Below are 17,608 nucleotides of genomic sequence, written 5' to 3'. Positions count from 1 at the left end.
AAAGAACCAAGCAGCATTTAAAGACTATGGTGTTGTTCTCAGATCACGTCTGACAATTTGTGACCCCATTTGGGGTTTTCTTGGCAAAGATACTGCATTGGTTTGCCATTACCTTCTCCAGCTCATTTTAAGATGAGGAACTAAGGCCAAATTAGGTGACTTGCCTTAGGGTCACACAGCTAGTAAGTGTCTAAAGCCCAATTTGAACTCAGGAAAATGAGTCTTCTTTGACTATAGGCCTGGCATTCTATCCACTGCACCACCTGGCTGCCCTATTAAAGATTTGCCCTGTATTATCAGAGGACAAACCTTATCTAATAGGGACCTGCAGACACCTTTTACGTGAATTGGAAAACTCTCCTGGAGGACTTGCTCCCTGCACACCCTCAGTGGGGAGGGTGAGACCAACCTGCCATGCCTTGGTGAATTCATCCAGGTTGCCTGCCAGGGATCCATTTGGCAGCAACAGATCATTACCCGCCTCATTGTCATTGGTGCCGAATATGCCTGCCGACATACCTGTGGAAAGAGGCCAGAGGGCAAGGCTGGGTGAGGAAGAGGAGCTGACGTGGGAGGAGGGGGCAGGAAGAACTTTCGGATCTTTGGACCCACAGTAGAGAAATCAGTGCTGAAATGGAATGGCAAAAAAGCTAGGGAGTCTTGAACCTGAGTCAGATTCTGCCTCAGATACTCACTAGCTGTGTGACCCTGAGCAATGATATCAGCTCCGGGTCTGGAGTCAGGAAGACCCAAGTTCAGATCCAGCCTCAGACTCTTACTAGCTGTGTGTCCCTGGGCTAGTCGCTTAACCTCTGTTTGCTTCAATACCCTGGAGAAAAAAATGGCAGACCACTCTAGTATCTTTGCCAAGACCCAAATGGGGTCACAAAGAGTCAAATAGGACTGAAGGACTCATGCAGCACCTGCAAGTTTATGAAGCGCTTTACACAGTCTCCTATTTATTCCTCACAACAAACTCTGCAAGGTAGGTGTTGTTAACCCCATTTTACAGACGAGGAGGCATTAAAGTACTTGCCCAGGATCCCACGGTTACTAAAGCGACTGAAGGAGGATTTGAGCTCCGGTTTTCCCGACTCTAACGTCTAGCACTCTCTCCTCTATGCCACTTCAACCTGAGTTTCTCTGTTTGTAAAATGATGGAGTTAGAGTAGGGGGCCTCTACATGCCCTTCTAGCTCTAAGTCTATGATCCCGTGGCTGGAGGGCTTCCTGAGCTCTGGGCAGTGACAGATCCATGGCTTTCAGTAAGGTGGAGGTGGGGGATGAGGTGTTGACATTCATAGAATACTTTACCTCAGTTTGGAAAGGTTGAGTGATTCGTCCAGTATCAAACCCAGGTTTGTTTGTTTTTTTAAATCCAAATGCAATGTTCTTCACATTCTACTATGTAGTCATGAAATCAAATTAACTCGAGTCTGGACCATATGATAATTGAGGACGTGGGGTGTATTTGGTGGGCTGCTAGGGCAGGGACCTGAATGTTGAAAGGGGGTCTGAGCAGACCTACTGGAACACACTTGGAGTTGTGCTAATACTTGGGTGACACACTAACATCCACACCCTCCTATAGACACTTCTTGAGGAAATATCTCCCACCTCTGGGCCTTTGCACTGGCTGCATCCCATAGCTGGAATGCCTTCTCACCTACACCTCACAGAAAGAATTGCCAGCTTCCTTCAAGTCTCAGCTCCGCACATATCAGATTGCATGCCCTCTTGGGGAGGGAGGGGGAGAAAATTTAAAACGTATGGAAATGAATGTTGAAAACTGAAAATAAATAAATTAAATATATAAAAACAATTAAAATTTAAAAAAGACTCGGCTCTGACCTCTCTGGGTGCTAACCTCTATGGGTCATCTGTCTTGGCCCCCTCCCCTCTGCCAGCACCAAAACCTTTTCTCAGCTTTTCTTCCATCTACTCTGTCTGTATCCCGTATATACCTGCCTATATGTAGACATTTTCTAGTCCTGCTAGAATGTAAGCTCCTTAAGGCCCAGGACTAATTTTGCTTTCTCTTTGTCCCCAAGCACTTAGCACAGCCTGGCATGTAGTAATAAGTGCTTAATAAATGCTTGTTGCTTGAATGAATCCTTCAGGAGAATCTGCCTTTCCATTTTAGCATGCTTACTTCCCACCAAGAAGACCACACTCCCTCCATACTGGCCTTTTTATTCTTCCTCGTACAAAATTCAGCCTCCTCATCCTGTGTCTTTGCACAGACCATCCTCTTGCCCCCATTTCTGAAATTCTCTTCTTCTTTCGCATCTCTGTTTTCCTTCAAGGTTCAGTGCAAGTGCCACATTCTATATAAGGCTTTTCCTGACCCTTCCAACTGCTAGGACCTTCCCCCTAAACTCTCTTGATATACATGTATCTTGTCTTCTCCAGCCAGAATGTGAATTTCTACGGGGCCCCTTTGGGCCATGAGCCGTACCCCTGAACTTGTTGAAGACTCAGATTGTAGAACCTGAAGTTACAGAGAAATCCTTAAAAAATGAAAGGAGTCTGGGGAAAAATACATCTTCATCTGGCCAGACCTGAGCGTATATCTATTCTTAAGTTAACTTAAATGCATCCGCCCTTCACCCCAGATGCAATTTCTCCTGATGCGCTCATATGATAGAAATGCTTGACTCACTTTCTTTTAGTGGCTTAATTCATGTCTGGGAGTATTTGATTTAAAGAAGAGACAGCTTGGGACATGATCACTGTCCTCACGTATCTGAAGGGCTGTCATGGAGGAGGATCAGGTTCATTCTGTACAGCTGCCCAAGGCAGAACCAGGACTCAGTGGGTGAAGTTGCCAAGAGGGAACAATAAAATCTAACCATAGGATCATGAGATCATAGACCAGAGCAGGAAGATGCCTTATGAATCATCTCATCTAGGCCCCTCATTGTTCAAATGAGAAACTGAGGCCCTTGAGTTGTAAATGACTTGGCCAGACTCACATAAATACTGTAGTTAAGGACAGTGTTCAAAAGTGTGATAGGATGGTGACCCCTTCTTTGCTTTTTATAAACACTGCCATTACCACAGCTCAGGCCTTGGTCACCTCTTGCCCATATTATTCCAATAGATTCCTAATTGATCTCCCTTCTCCAATTTATTCTCCTTACAGCTGATGAAATGATATTCCTAATGCCTTTGTATATATTTTGTATTTATTTATATTATATCATACCTGTCATTTCCCCCATGAAATGTAAGGGCCCTGAGGACTTTGTTTTGTCTTTGTATGCCGGTGCCTAGCACATGTTCCCCTCCCAGATTATATTTTTTAACTAGGTAGAAGAGGCCAAATATTCTGCCTCATTTCCTACCCAGCCTTACTCACTAAATGGGCATTGCCTCAGACAAACTGAGACCTGGGAAAGACCTTAGCTTAAAAAGGCCACTGCACTGGGGGGGTCTCTCCAGTCATCCTGATCTATATCTCACCACTGGACCCAGATGGCTCTGGAGGAGAAAGTGAGGCTGATGACTTTGTACGGCCCTACCTCTCTTAAATCCAAATCACTAGCAAGTCATGCCATCACCTTCCTGATGTTGTGGTCCACTTCGAGGATGAAGGACAGACAACAACAACAGCCTAACACGTAGTAAATTATTACTAAATGCTTGTAGTGAGCTCCTCATCATTGGACCTACACTACTACCTATCTGCTGGGGGTTTTGTGGACATGACTGCATTGGCAGAAAGGTTAAACTAGAAATCAGAGGTGTCAAATGCATAGCCTGCAGCTCCCAGAACTCCCAAGTGTGGCCACGGAGCCAGGTTAAAGTGGAATCGGGAAATATTTAACAAAATACAATACAACATAGATAATGTTATTTTCTGGTTTTCTAAGTCAATATACACTGTATTTGATACTGCTGAACTAAGTGACTTCTAAAGTCTCTTCCAACTCTGAGAATGCATGATTCTGTTCAATCATCAATATTTCCCTTATTTTGTCTGTCTTAGATTTGTTGTTGTTCAGTTGTGTCTGACTCTTTGAGACTCCATTTGGGGTTTTCATAGCAAAGATAGTGGATTAGTTTGCCATTTTCTTCTTCAGCTCATTTTATAGCCAAGGAAACTGAGGGCAAACAGGGTTAAGGGGCTTGCCCAGGGTCATGTAGCTAGTAAGCGTCTGAGGCCAGATTTGAACTCAGAAAGCTGAATCTTCCTGACTTAAGGCCTAATTCTCTATCTACTGTGCCCCCTAGCTGCCCAGTTTAGATTATAATTATAGATTATGCCTTAGATTATAAACCCACAAATTTTGGATCCCTTTATTTGTGGCATTCTTTTCCTTGTAAGTTCCAGTACAATAGACGATTATGATTTTGTGATAATACTAATGATGTCCACAGTCTGTGTTTGTCACAAAATCGTGGAAGGCAAGAACTAGATCTTTGTCATGTCCCTGGAACTCGGGCCCGATTTAAGAAATCCAAAATCCCATTAATAGTAATAAAGAATTAAAAACACTAGGCTAGAGACAAAGAAATGTTGGCCCCAATGATGCTTAAGTGAAGACTTACCATGATTCCAGCCATCCAGTGTCACACTACAGAGATTGGAATGAACGTCGCAGGAGACCGTAGCACCATTCTCATTGGATAATTCTATTTTGTGAACTTCTTTCCTCCCATTGGCCCTGACCTTGGCAGGCAGCGGATCCAAGCCCTGACAATTCTCTCTCATCAAGGAAGAATCATATATCTTGTAGATCTGTGATTAGGACAAAAGAATAGAAAAGAATAGAATTTGAGTGTCAAATGAAGGATGAAACGGAGGGGGGAGCCTTCATCCAAGGAAGGCAGAATAATAACCCTACTAACAGCCTTTGAATAGCAGCCACACACATTAATGCATTCTTGGTGGAACTGTGAATTGGTTCAGCCCTTCTGGGAAGCAATTTGGAAAGATTTTCAAAAAGTCACTAAACTGTGCATACTTTCTGACTCAGCGCTACCACTATTGTACCTCAAAGAGTTCAGGAACGAGGGAAAATACCCAGAGGTATAAAAATACTTAGAGTAGCTCTTTTTGGAGTGGCAAGCAGCTAGAAACTAAGAGGGGGCATCACTTGGGGAATAGCAGAACAAATTATAGTTTATTAATGTATTGGAAGAAATGATCAAAATAATATTTAACAAAATAAAAATGCAATACAAAGCAGATAATGTTGTTTTGTGGTGTTCTGAGTCAATACGCACTGAACTAAGTGTTTGATACCACTGAACTAAGCGACTGCTAAGCTCTCTTCCAGCTCCGAGGCAAAACGATCAAAGAAACCTGAGAAAACCTGTACGAACAGATGCGGAGCGAAGTGAACAAAGCCGGGTGAAAAACTTACATAATAAGGACATTTTGAAGACAACTTTTTTTAAAGTCTTAAAGATTTTTTAAAATCTTTAAATCTTAAAGATTTTTTAAATCTTAAAGATTTTTTAAAATCTTTAAATCTTAAAGATTTTTTTAAAGTTTTTAAAGACTTAAGATATTTGATCAGTTGCAGTGACCAACCACAATTCCAGAAGACTTCTAATGAAACATAATACTTTCTCTCCTGATGGAGAGTTGATCAATTCAAGATACAGAAAGAAAATACATTTTGGCATGTGGCATGAGGGAATTTGTTTTGCTTGACTACGCATATTTGTTATGAGGTTTTCTTTTTCTTTTTTTTATTTGGGATGGAGAACTTGGAAGGGAAAGGAAATACTATAAATACTTGTTAATTAAAAATAAAATAAAATAAAAAAACAGCAGCCACAGCTGCTATCCAGGGAACAGCACAGATATATCTCTAGAGATATGGGCTGCTGGTATTGTTTGGGGTTCTGCAGTGATGTCGGTAATTATGCTTTCAGCATCGGCAGCCTTTTGGGACGAGGTCCGAAGAGATTTGTATGGATACGTTACAGGAAATGTTCAAGAACAGTTGAACTTTAGCCTGGTTAATGTTCAAGGATCAATACACAGTAGAGAATCAGAGGTGTAATCACACCTTTGCAAATCTCTGTAAGTGTATGATTACCTCTGAACAACAAATATCATCCGGCCTCTAGTTAAGGCTCATTATTAAATATTAGGTCAGAGCTGTAACTAGTGTAGGACAAACATGGCTTTGTTCCAAGGCGCCGACATAGAGGGAGTATATTTCTTCCCCACAGCAACTATTGTCCCCACAATGAACAGTCCTCAACTATGCCCCCCGGCCAATTTTGACTGCTGTGCTTCAGCTTGCCCCACCCCCAGACTTCTGCTCCCCAGGTGAAAGAATTCATAATTATGGTTCTGCATTAGTGGTTACAGATGTATAATGAATAGTCATCCACAAAGCATCTTTTGTCTACCCACACCCTGGCAACTCTTGCCTTAGCTTTCCCACAATAGGTTTTCTGCTAAGTGATCCCAGCATCTGATGAATGCTTTCTAATAAGTCAAAGGCAAAGAATGATGCTTGGGCCCAGAATATCCCTCCTACATCTGCCACATTCCTTTAGGTTTACACCTCCAAGTCACAGAGCCCTAAGCTCTAGGTAGTGAGGGTGGGTGTCCTTTAAAAAGATTAGGATGGGAGGAGCTATCATTCTGTAGGAGGTCTTTTCTAGTGCCCTCAGCTGCCAAGGTTAATGCCCATCTACTCTCTATTTTGCATGTACCTATTTATAAACATGTTCACTCTTGAAGGCAGGAATTTTTTTTTTCAATTTCCCAGGGTAGGGCAGATAGATGCTGCTAGGTGGCTCAGTGGATAGAGCAGCGCTGGAGTCAGTAGGACCTGAGGTTCAAATTCAGCTTCAGACACTAGCTGTGTGACCCTGGGCAAATCACTTAACCCTGTTTGCCTCAGTTTCCCCATCTGTAAAATGAGCAGGAGAAAGAAATGGCAAACCACTCCAGTATCTTTGTCAAGAAAACCCTGAAGAAGATCACAAAGAATCAAATAGAATCAAACAACTAAACAATAACAAAAATCTCCAGGGCTCAGTATAGTGCTTAGAACATAGGGAGCACTTAATAAATGCTTGTTAATTGATTAATTATGGATTTAGAGCTAGAAGATACCCCAGAGGCCATTGGGAAGTGAGGCCCAGGGAGGTCACACAGGCAGTGGGTGGCAGGGACAGAATTAGGATCTAGGTCCTTAGTCTCTAGTACTGATTTTTTTTTTCACTGTACTATGATCCAGTCCATTCTCAGTTATCCATACCTGATTAATCGTAGTAATTTTTTTCTCTCCCAATTGGTTTCCACCCTTACTGCCCAACATAGCCTTGGACTGTTCTCCTCTCTTTTCCCTTCCCCCTCCCACCCATAACAGTTGATGTGTGCCAAAGAATGTAAACTCATTTTAATGTTGGCCTCAGCCAAAGAGTAGACAATAAATACTTGTTATGAAGGCAAATTGGCAACATCCCAAAGTCAAATACTCTATAAATTACTTTTGGATTATCTGCTGTTTTGGATTATGTTGGATCTTTGCCCTATCTGGGAATGGGGCCCAATAGGTGTGATCAGAGGCAAATTAACAGGTTCTAAGGGAGGAAACATGCCAGAGGGGGAAGGGGTGTATTCAAAGCCATCATCCAAAAATATAAACAGAATCCACTTTGACATAGGTCACTCAGTCCAGTAGGACTGGCTTCTTTGAAAGGATTGGCGAGTCTTTACAAAGGACTTTGGAGTAATGAGTAGTGTCTCACACTTCACTCAACAGCCTGGCCCCTCTTCTCTCCACTGTGCCAGCATCACAGTATGGCCAGAAACCATACCCCAGCCTCTACTCCCTGTGCCCCAACACCTCGCTGGAACTGGAGGCTGTGGCTTGGTGAGAGTACATAGATGGAGAGTCTCTGCCCTAGGGTAATAGGATCATAGAGTAGAACTGGAAGGGACCTTAAGATTTCAACTCTTTCATTTTACCAACAAGGAAACTGAGGCACTAAACAGTTGAATGACTTGCCTGTGGGCACATAGCCAGGGTCTAAGGAGGGATCTGAGCATAGGTCTTACTGATTCTAAGGTTGTTGTCCTATCCACTACATCAAACTGTTTAATTCTCATGCATGCTTGGCACACCTTGGCTCCTATGTCTCTTTGGGCTCATAACAGAGTGAAGGTGGCCCCATTGCCTCCTTGAATCTTTCTTCTGCTCATAATTAGCAGGGAGGAGATCAAGACTGATCACATATCATTTGCAGGTCAAGGTGGCCTGGTCATGAAGCTGGTAGAACACAGAGTTGATGCATAGTGATGTTAGCCTTATCTCATAGCCATGAAGTTTCTTGTTTTGTTTTGTTTTTGTTCTTTTAACACTTGAGTTATGGGATGGCTTCCTATCATGAACTGATTTTTCCAAAATCTATCAGCACATAGGTTTGGGGGGGGACAGATAGATCTGATACCCTTTACCCAAGGCCTTAGAGGCGAAGGGGTATATGTAATGGGAGAGTCTAGTGGCAACTGAAATAGAATTTGCATGACTGCCCATAGGATACCCTGCAAACTATCCTGGGTGTCCTCTAACTAATCCAGGCAGCCATCAACCACAGGAAGGGTCCTACAGTATATGGGGTGAATGCAGGGGAAAAGTAGGGACAGAAACCATAATTCATGTAAAAAGGGTACATTTTGGGTGGGTACATAAACTACTTTCATATATTAAAATTCCGCGGTGGGGCAGTAGGATGTGTCCGACTCTTAATGGAGTTTTCTTGGCATTTGCCATTTCCTTCTTCAGCTCATTTTACAGATAAGGAAACTGAGGCAAATGGGGATAAGTGACTTGCCCAAGATCATACAGCTAATAAGTATTTGCGACCAGATTTGAACTTAGGAATATGAGTCTTCCTGACTCCAGGCCTGGTACTCTATCCACTGTACCATCTAACTGTCCCTATGTGTGCTAATTTAATATGTATGCTATATTAATTCCATGCATGCTATCTTATGCAGTTAAAAACATCAGCACTATGTCTGGCACATAGTAGGTACTTAGTGAGTATTTACAGATTAATCATTCCAGGAGGGGTTCATGGACTTCACCAAACTAGCAAAGGGGTCATTGCTGCCAATAAAGGTTAAGAATCCTTGCTTGTAGAAACAAAGGGTCTGGTTTCAAATCTTGCCCCTAATGCTTACTAGCTGTGGACTTCGAGTAAGGCATTTAATTTCCCCGGTCCTCAATTGTCCTTTTCTATAAAATGAAGAAATTGAAGTCAATAAGCATTTAAACACTGACCATGCAACATGCATTGTATTAAGTGTGGGAATATAGGACAAAGAAATCCCCAAAAGAGCAAAATTAGATGGTCTCTGCAGGCCTTTTCCGCTTGGAATCTGTGATCCTAAGATATTGCAGTTCTGGGATGCGGACAGGTCCAGTGTTCCCACTACCAAAAGGAGCCAGCAAAGGTTACAACAAATTCTTTTGCTTTCCCCATGTGTCCTTGGCCCAGACTGGAGAGGGGCCCTAAGCATGGAGGGCTATAAACAGTTTTCATTGAACCAGAAACTCTGGGAGGTCTTCTGCCCACCTGGTGAAGGACTCTGGGGGGCTCATTGTGCTGCAGGCAGTTCAGGCAGGCAGGGCAGCTGATGCTATCTGCTTCTGGAGCTAATCACCGCTTCTAGCAAGGTTTCAAAAGTTCCCAGAATATAAACCAGCTTTGTTGGGGGGGGGGGGCGGGGGATGGTCCAACTCTTAGAGCTCATAAGCCACTGGCTGGAGGCCTTTTAAGATGCACAGACTCACACAGAGCTGGGGGAGGAGGGAGATTTATTTGGAGTTGTAATAGGAGACACAACTGTGAGGTTTGTCCTTCCACCCATCCCCAGAAAGAACTCACCCAGGGAAACAGGGTAGGGGTGGGGTCTAAGCCACCATCCAAAAATATTATCAGAATGTTGTTCTGAGGTCCAAAAGCAGTTCACAGAGGTAACTAGTCCAGAGAGTTAGGTTAGAATCCATGGAAGCAAGGGTTCTTAACCATGAAATTATTTTTTAGAAGTATTTTGATAGCTGAATTTTAATATAATTTTTTTTGTAATTCTATATATTTTACCATATGCATTTAAAAATATTCCAAGAAGGGATCCCCAGGCTTTAACAGACTGCCGGAGGAATCTGTGACACCCCAAAAGCTGAGACCCCCTCTGTCAATGGGAATCCAAAGCAAGGGGCCCAAAGGTCATAGGAGCATAGATTCAGTGCTGGAAAGGTGCTCAGAGCCCAACCCCACCTCATTTTGAAGATAAGGAAAGTGAAGCTAAAGATATAAAGCACCATAGGATCTCACAGGCAGTGAGAGGCAGAGCTGGGGTTCAAACTCAGGTCCTGTGATGCCATACCCCATGCCCTTTTCCCTCTATCAGGGAGGAAGAAAAAGAAAAGGCTTCAGTGGATGGTTTTTTTCCTCATGCAACTTCCTTCCTGGTGGCAGCATTCAAGCCCTGCTCCTTCCGTGATCAGCTGTGTTATCCTCATCGTGAGACCAGATATCTGTGTCACTATTTTACTTGAGGAATTAATGAACAGCCTTCCAAGAGTGATGTTTTAAAGATTCCGACCCCCGTAATTCTCGAGTGTCATGGGGTGGATGGTGGGGATTCAAGAGGAAGGTTATTATACCATCTCTCATTAAGTAAGGGCCACTATCAGGTGATGGCTCTTTTGAGTGCTAGGCGAGGGGACCCGGGCAGTAACAGTCATTCCATTATTACAAAAAAGCCTCCTTTGGTCCTCGTGGCAGTCCCCATCCTACTCCAGGTAATGAAGAGTTAGAGGTATGGTTGAGTCTTCCAGGAGGAGTCACACATATCCTTCTGCCCCATCAATAAATCAGTCGTCACGTTGGATCTAAACGTCACCATACAGCTTGGGGTCAGAGAGCATGTGGCAAAGGAAAGAACACTAAATTTAGAGTTCTAGAACCCAGGTCTGCCACTCATTACCCATCTTGACCTTGAACAAGTCACTTCAATAAATCCTTCTATTGCTTCTTCTTCATCAGTTAAGAGGGTTGGACAAGATGGCCCCTGAGATCCCTTTCAGCTCTCTGAAGTTTGTTCATACCTAGTTTGTATGTTATCTCTCTCATTAGACTGTGGACCCCTTGAGGGGATGGATTGTTTTGCCTTTCTTTGCATCCCTAAGCCCGGTGTCTGATACTGGTAGATACTTAATAAATATTTGTTGACTTGATGGCCTGACCTAAGTCCGTTTCAGTTCTAGATCCATGATTCATTGAGAAGTGGAAGCAGGACATGGTTACCATTGGAGAAATATGCAGATGGGATCCCTAGATTCAAAAAAGGTAATCCTACGTAGGCAGCTGGGTGGTACAGTGGATAGAGTGCTGGGCCTAGAGTCAGGAAGACTCATTTTCCTGAGTTCAAATCTAGCCTTAGATGCTTACTAGATTTGTGACCCTGGGCAAGTCACTTAACCCTGTTTGCTTTGCTTTACTCATCTGTAAAATGAGCCAGAGAAGGAAAAGGCAAACCACTCCAGTATCTTTGCCAAGAAAACCCGATGGGGTCTTGAAGAGTAGGAAACAATTTTATGTACAGTGTGTGTGTGTGTGTGTGTGTGTGTGTGTGCGTGCACACGAGTGCACGTGCGCACATGCATGTGCTCACATGAGCCCATTACACTCAGGTCTGAAACACCGATTTGTCCCATCACCTTCTTTCTCCTCCATCCTCTCTTACCTTCAGCCCCGGATAGATGATAAAGGCTGTGTGATTCAGCTCCACATACAGGGATCTAGGTCCTGTGTTCGGCTGGTTCAGTAAAAACATGAAGGAGTTATGAGCGAAGTCTTTGGCGAGCAACAGGCTGCATTTGGAGGTAAGGTCATAGGCCTGCCCATCGAATGTCAGCACGTGCCTGTCCCCAATCATCACTGCATGGTCTGGTGGAGAAGAGGCACAAAGCCAGCGTTATGTTCTGGGCATGGTTAGCCATTAACACTTGAACTTTTAGGGCTTGGGGTGTGGCTAGGATAAGGAGTCATCTCTGGGATAAGGCGATAAGCTCCCCTGGAGAGCAACCAAGTACTTGAGGAAACCTGCAGGGTTTTGCCTCTGAGTGCACACCCTCACACAGCAGGTCAGAGAACAACAAAGGACTTTAAAGCTCAGAACTTCTCACTGAAAGCTTTCTTTTATAGAGAAGGAAATGGGGCTCTCTGCAGTTCAGCAGCTGAAGCCTCACACTGATTTGGCACCTTACATCTGACAAAGCATCAAGTTCTGTTTGGTGGATGGTGCAGGTTTTATCCTCTTTTTATGATCAGACTGCAAGGACACCAGGCTGCATCCTGTGGGGCCCCTTTGCTAGGTCCCTCACCCCATCTTGCACCCACGAACTGAGTCCTGGATCTCCAAAATAAAAACCCAGGAGCACTTAGGGCTTGAAGGTGATTTGGCTGTATTTCAAGGGTGCTCCCAAGTGTTGATTCAGGTGCTGGCTTCTCCTCTTCTCCCTCTCCCCTCTGCTTTCCTGGCTCTTGGTCATTTCAGTCCTTTTTGACAGGAGGGTAGAGGGCAAGGGGAGGAGCAGAAACTGTCTGCCCCATCTATCAGGTCCCATGTCAGTGGCTCTGGAGGTTTTGTGGGGATGGATGGAAGGTTGGGATGATTTTGGGAGAGGTTATAATTCGGGTTGTTTTCACTGGTGATCTTTTCCTTATCTCTGTATGTTAGCAGGCTGGCCTAAGTCTGCCTGGAGTAGAAGGACCCTGGAAGTCAGCCTTAGGACTATGAACTCTCTTGTCTTGTTCGCTAATCATTTCAAGGGTGTAATCCTTATCTCCCCAGTTAGACCAAGCTCTTCCAGGGCAGGGCAGTAAGAGAGGTAGCATGGATAGGTACTATCAGAAGTCCTGGGTTCAATTTTACTCCTATCATTTATAATCTGTGTGATCTTGGGCAAATCATAGATTTAGAGTTAAAAGGGACCATAGATGTCCTTCATTTTACAGATGAAAAAAATGAGGCCCAGAGAGGTTAAACAACTTGCCCAGGGTAACACATCTAGTGTCTGAGCCTGGACAAAACCCCAGATCTTCCTGACCTTGCCTCTTTCAATCTGTTACTCTAACTTCTTCAGGCCTCAGTTTCCTCTTTTGTAAAATAAGAGAGGTGGACTCTAACGTCCCTTCCAGTCTATGATCCTACTATTTATTAGCTGTGTGACTTTGAGCAGGTCAGTTAACCCCTGCATGACTCAGTTTTCCACATCTGTACACTAGAGATAATTATACCTAGACCACCTTCGTGTTATGAGTAGTAAATGAGCTCACGTATGCAAAGTGGTTCCTAGTGGGTAAGTCCCTTCCTTCCCTGTAGCTCCCACTGCACTGGGTGGGACAGCTTCATAGCAAGTCACTTAATTTTCTTCATTTTCACTCAGTTGCCTCGTCTGTACAATGAGAGGGTTGGGCTAGATAACCTCTGACCTAACTACCTAGCTCCAAACCTTCCTAGCTCTCAATAACCTTCCTAGCTCTAAATTTGATGCTCCTATCCTCTGCCTCTTCAAAAAGGACGGAAAAGAACAGAAACAAATAGGGAGTAAATCTGATACTGGGCACACAGTAGGCCCTCAATAAACACGTGCTGCTTCAACTTTTTGGCTGGCCAGTCCCAGATGGGCTACACATCAAGAGACCCTAAGGGAGGTGGTGTCCATTCTCATTTCTGAATCAGTTGGGGCTCTCACATGATGTGGTTACAGTGGTTGAAGTGGAGACAGAGACCATTCATACTGAAGCTGGAAAATAAAAATCCCAACTCCTCCCTCAAACCCAGTCTCCCCGGGGGCACCATTTTCTAAACCTCATTGGTCCTTTCCCAGGAAGGGGTCTGGCTCTGCTCTTACTTCTCGTCTGCAGCCCCCTGGGCCTGGGCTGAGGGGAGAGGGGGGTTGAGTCTGGATTTAATTACCTTTCGTTTGGCCTTTCTGACTTCCTGCTTTTAAAAAAAAGCTCCACTTGGTTCTGTGTACTAGATGAGCCCTACCTCCCACCCCTCAACTTCTTAGGAATCAGAGGGGTCCTTTGGGCTTTTGGAGCCAGCCCACTCCAAGGCTTGAGGGAGGTCTGGCTTCTGTTCTTGGCTGCGGCTCACTGCTGAGGACTCTGCTTTCTCACCCTTTTCACCCCCAACCCTGGCCCTTGGGCCTGGGCAAGAACCTCTTTCTGTCAGGCATTTAAAGCAAGGATTCTTAACTTGGGGTCTGTGAGCTTATTATTTTAAAAAATATTTTGAGAACTATATTTCAACATAATTGGTCTCTTTTATAATCCTATGGATTTTATTTTAGGCATTTAAAAACATTATTCTGAGAAGGGGCCCATAGATTTCATAGGACTGCCAAAGGGGTCCATGCAACAAACCCTGCTTTAGTGGTTAGCCCAATTCTGAGCACTCAAAAAACAGCTGGTCCCATGTATGACTTCTATTCCATTTCTCTAGAAATTGTTTTTTCAAAAATGTGCTTATCCAACCCCAAATTATACAGAGGTCTGCCCAACCAGGGCAAGCCTCTCAAAATTAGAGAGGCTGTATGGCATCGGGAAGACCCGGGTTCAAATTTTGCCTCAGGCATGTAATATGTATGACTATGGAGAAGTTAGGTAAGCTTTCTGTGCCTCGGTCTCCTCACCTGTAAAATAAAGGGGTGGATTCAATGGTCTCTAAGGCTCTAAATTCATGGTCTTATGAACTTTTGGGCCTGGGACTCAGGAGGCCTGGGTTCTCTTCCAGGGCAAATTTCATCTCTCTGGGCCTTAGGTTTCCTCTTCCATAAAAAAATGAGGGGAATTCAGTTTTCTTCTTTATCAGTTGAGGGGACTGAATTCTCTTCCTTTAGGAAGTTCCCTTCCTAAAGTAGCTTTAGGTCTATGAGCCTTCGAGTTTCCCTCTCTGCTGTTGTGTCATCAGATATATTACTTATCATCTTTTCCCCCATCTTGATAGGTCACTACTGACTTTTTTTCTTAAAGGGCTGAGATAAATGCGGTAGAATAGGATGGAGAGAGCCCCCCGCAAGCCCTTGGGTTCCAAGGAAGGGGGGGGAGATGGGGAGGGTCTTACGTTCAAAGGGGTTCTCCAGCAGCCGATGCTTGATCCGATAGTACTCGGCCAGGAGGTTGATGCTGTATAGCTCACGAAGGGGCTGTAGCAACTTCTCCTCGATGAGATAGTTGGTCACCTTGGTCAAGTCCATTGGCTGATCTCCTCCAGGTAGCACTGGAAGTCTTACCACCACAGAGCAATTCCTAGAGGGGACACACAGAGACCTCTGAGTGGGGATCAAGACCTGCCCAGCCATCGTCAGAATCAGAGGTTCATAGAAACTTAAAACCTGGAAAGGACCTCATAGGCTGTTTGATCCAGCCCATACCTGAATGGGAATCTCCTCTACAAAATCCCTGCCAAGTGAACTTCCAGCTTCTGCTTGAAGATTTCTAGCGATGGGAAAGAGGCAGTTAAGTGCCTCAGTGGACAGACCACTACAACTGGAATCAGGAGGACCTGAGTTCAAATCCAGCCTCAGACGATTACTAGCTGTGTAACCCTGGGTGAGTCACTTAGCCTCAGTTTGCCTCTGTTTCTTCAAGGTTACTATCAGTTTCCTCAACTGTAAAATGTGTCTGTAAACAGCACCTACCTTGCAGAGTTGCTGTAAGGATCAGATGAGATGATATTTATAAAACTCTTAGCACAGTGCCTGGCACACTGTAAGTGCTATATCAATGCCTTTTCCCTTGCCCTTATTCCCTGATGAGGAGAGATTCTCCCTATCTCCTTCCAAGTCCCTCTCCCCTCCACACAGTTCAATTACAATCAACAAGCATTTGCTAAGCACCGCCTACTCTGTGCCAGGCACTGTGCTAAGCATGGGCCCATGAATGATCACAGCCCACATCATACTCTTTCTCTTAGTTCTTTGTCTTTTCATTCTGAAAAAAACGAATGAAAAGCTTGAATGACTGCAAAAGCATTTATTAAGAAACGATGGCGTGCCAAACACTGCATTAAGTTCGGAGGTTGTAAATAGATAGTTTCAGCTCTCAAGGAACCCACAGTCTAATAGGGAAACAATGGTTGCAGAATGGAAGAGAATGGAGAGAAAGGAAGTAAGGAAAGGAAGAGGAAAGAGAAGGTCACCAGCAGCTGTCCATTTAATTCAATTTTACCAGCATTCGCTGAGGGCCTACTAGGTACCAGAAACTCTGTATTGGGGCTACAAAGACAAAAAACAAAACAGTTTCTGCCCTCAAGAAGTTTATATTATATTGGCATGTAGCTCAGTGAATCTTTTCATTAGCGTGGGAACAATGGAAACCTTGTTCAGGGTGGAGGTCAGTTAGTCAACCAATAAACAGGAGGGAGAAAGAAAAAACCCAGAAGGGAACTAATCTGGGGTTTGGCACCAGGAGAGGAGGGCAGGCGTTTTCCTCTGGAGCAAAGGATGCTTTTTAGAGGAAGGGAGCCCTTCCTCAGGGGCTCATAGAGTGGCTCCTTCTTGTCAGTCTTTTCTTTCCAACTGGGTTGGATGCTGGTCAGGAGACCATTCAGTTCCCAGGGTGTATGTAAAGAGCTCAGTTTCTATTTAGCCACCTTCCCTTCTGAGATCAGCCTGGCCCTAGTCTCAGGATCTATGGCTGGCTCAGCAGCTCAGTCCAAATGTTGTGGATCTGGGGACCTGAGATGTAGTGGAAAGAAAGCCAAACTAGAAGATGGAAGAGAGAGATTCTCTCTGACTTCAGATTCAGCCTCAGATACTTACTGGCTGTGTGATGCTGAACAAGTCGCTAAATCTCTCCCAGACTCAGTTTCCTCGTCTATGAAGTGGGGATAATAACAGCACCCACCTCACAGTGTTCTTGTGAGAATCAAATCAGGTATCATATAAAGCACTGCATAAATCTTAAAGCACTATATAAATGCTACCTATCACCACCGCTATCATCATCATCACCACCACCACCACCGCCACTGCCACCGCTGCCACCCCATCAACACCACCACCGCCACCCCATCACCACCACCTCCACCATCATCATTATCAACAACAACAATAATAAACCAGGCCTCTCGTAAGCAATTCAACAACAAATTTCAATACACATTTATTCAACAACTGTAATATGTGACACACTGGGGTAGGTGCTGACTGTGCATTCAGATGACACAGACCTTGTCCTCAAGGAGAATGTGATCCAATGGGGGAAAGGACAAATATACTATGATATCATTAAGGTAAAATGGAAACTCTTTCAGAGCAGAAATTGTTTCCTTCATTGGATTTATATCCCCAGGGCCTAACAAAGCACTCTTTGATTGATTGATCGAGAAGTATTAAGGGCAAAGGTAAAGTGACCCTGGGCAAGTTGCTTAACCTCTGTTTGCCTTAATTCACTGGAGAAGGGAATGACAAACCACTCTAGCATCTTTACGAGAAAACCTCATGGACAGAATTGGTGCAACATGGTCCACTAAGAGTTGGACACAAATGAACAACAAGTAGCATAAACATGTGGCCCAAAGTGTTTCAAGAAACATGGAGAGG

The 17,608-nt window shown here is 44.2% G+C and overlaps 1 protein-coding gene across 1 annotated transcript in view; it reads right to left on the bottom strand.

Annotated features, from left to right (window-relative positions):
- The window catches only part of LOC118832099, a 171,918-nt gene that overhangs the window by 5,551 nt on the left and 148,759 nt on the right, over window positions 1-17,608 (bottom strand). The window contains exons 67-70 of the mRNA XM_036739540.1: window positions 15,127-15,311; window positions 11,737-11,939; window positions 4,554-4,743; window positions 410-519 (exon numbers count right to left, since the gene is read on the bottom strand). Of these exons, the coding sequence (XP_036595435.1) occupies window positions 410-519; window positions 4,554-4,743; window positions 11,737-11,939; window positions 15,127-15,311 (688 nt within the window). The remainder of the gene's footprint in view (window positions 1-409; window positions 520-4,553; window positions 4,744-11,736; window positions 11,940-15,126; window positions 15,312-17,608) is intronic.

This window comes from Trichosurus vulpecula, chromosome 9 (genome assembly GCF_011100635.1).
Source record: "Trichosurus vulpecula isolate mTriVul1 chromosome 9, mTriVul1.pri, whole genome shotgun sequence".
In the NCBI taxonomy this organism is placed as follows: Eukaryota; Metazoa; Chordata; class Mammalia; order Diprotodontia; family Phalangeridae; genus Trichosurus; species Trichosurus vulpecula.
This window is presented reverse-complemented; position numbering and strand designations above follow the sequence as displayed.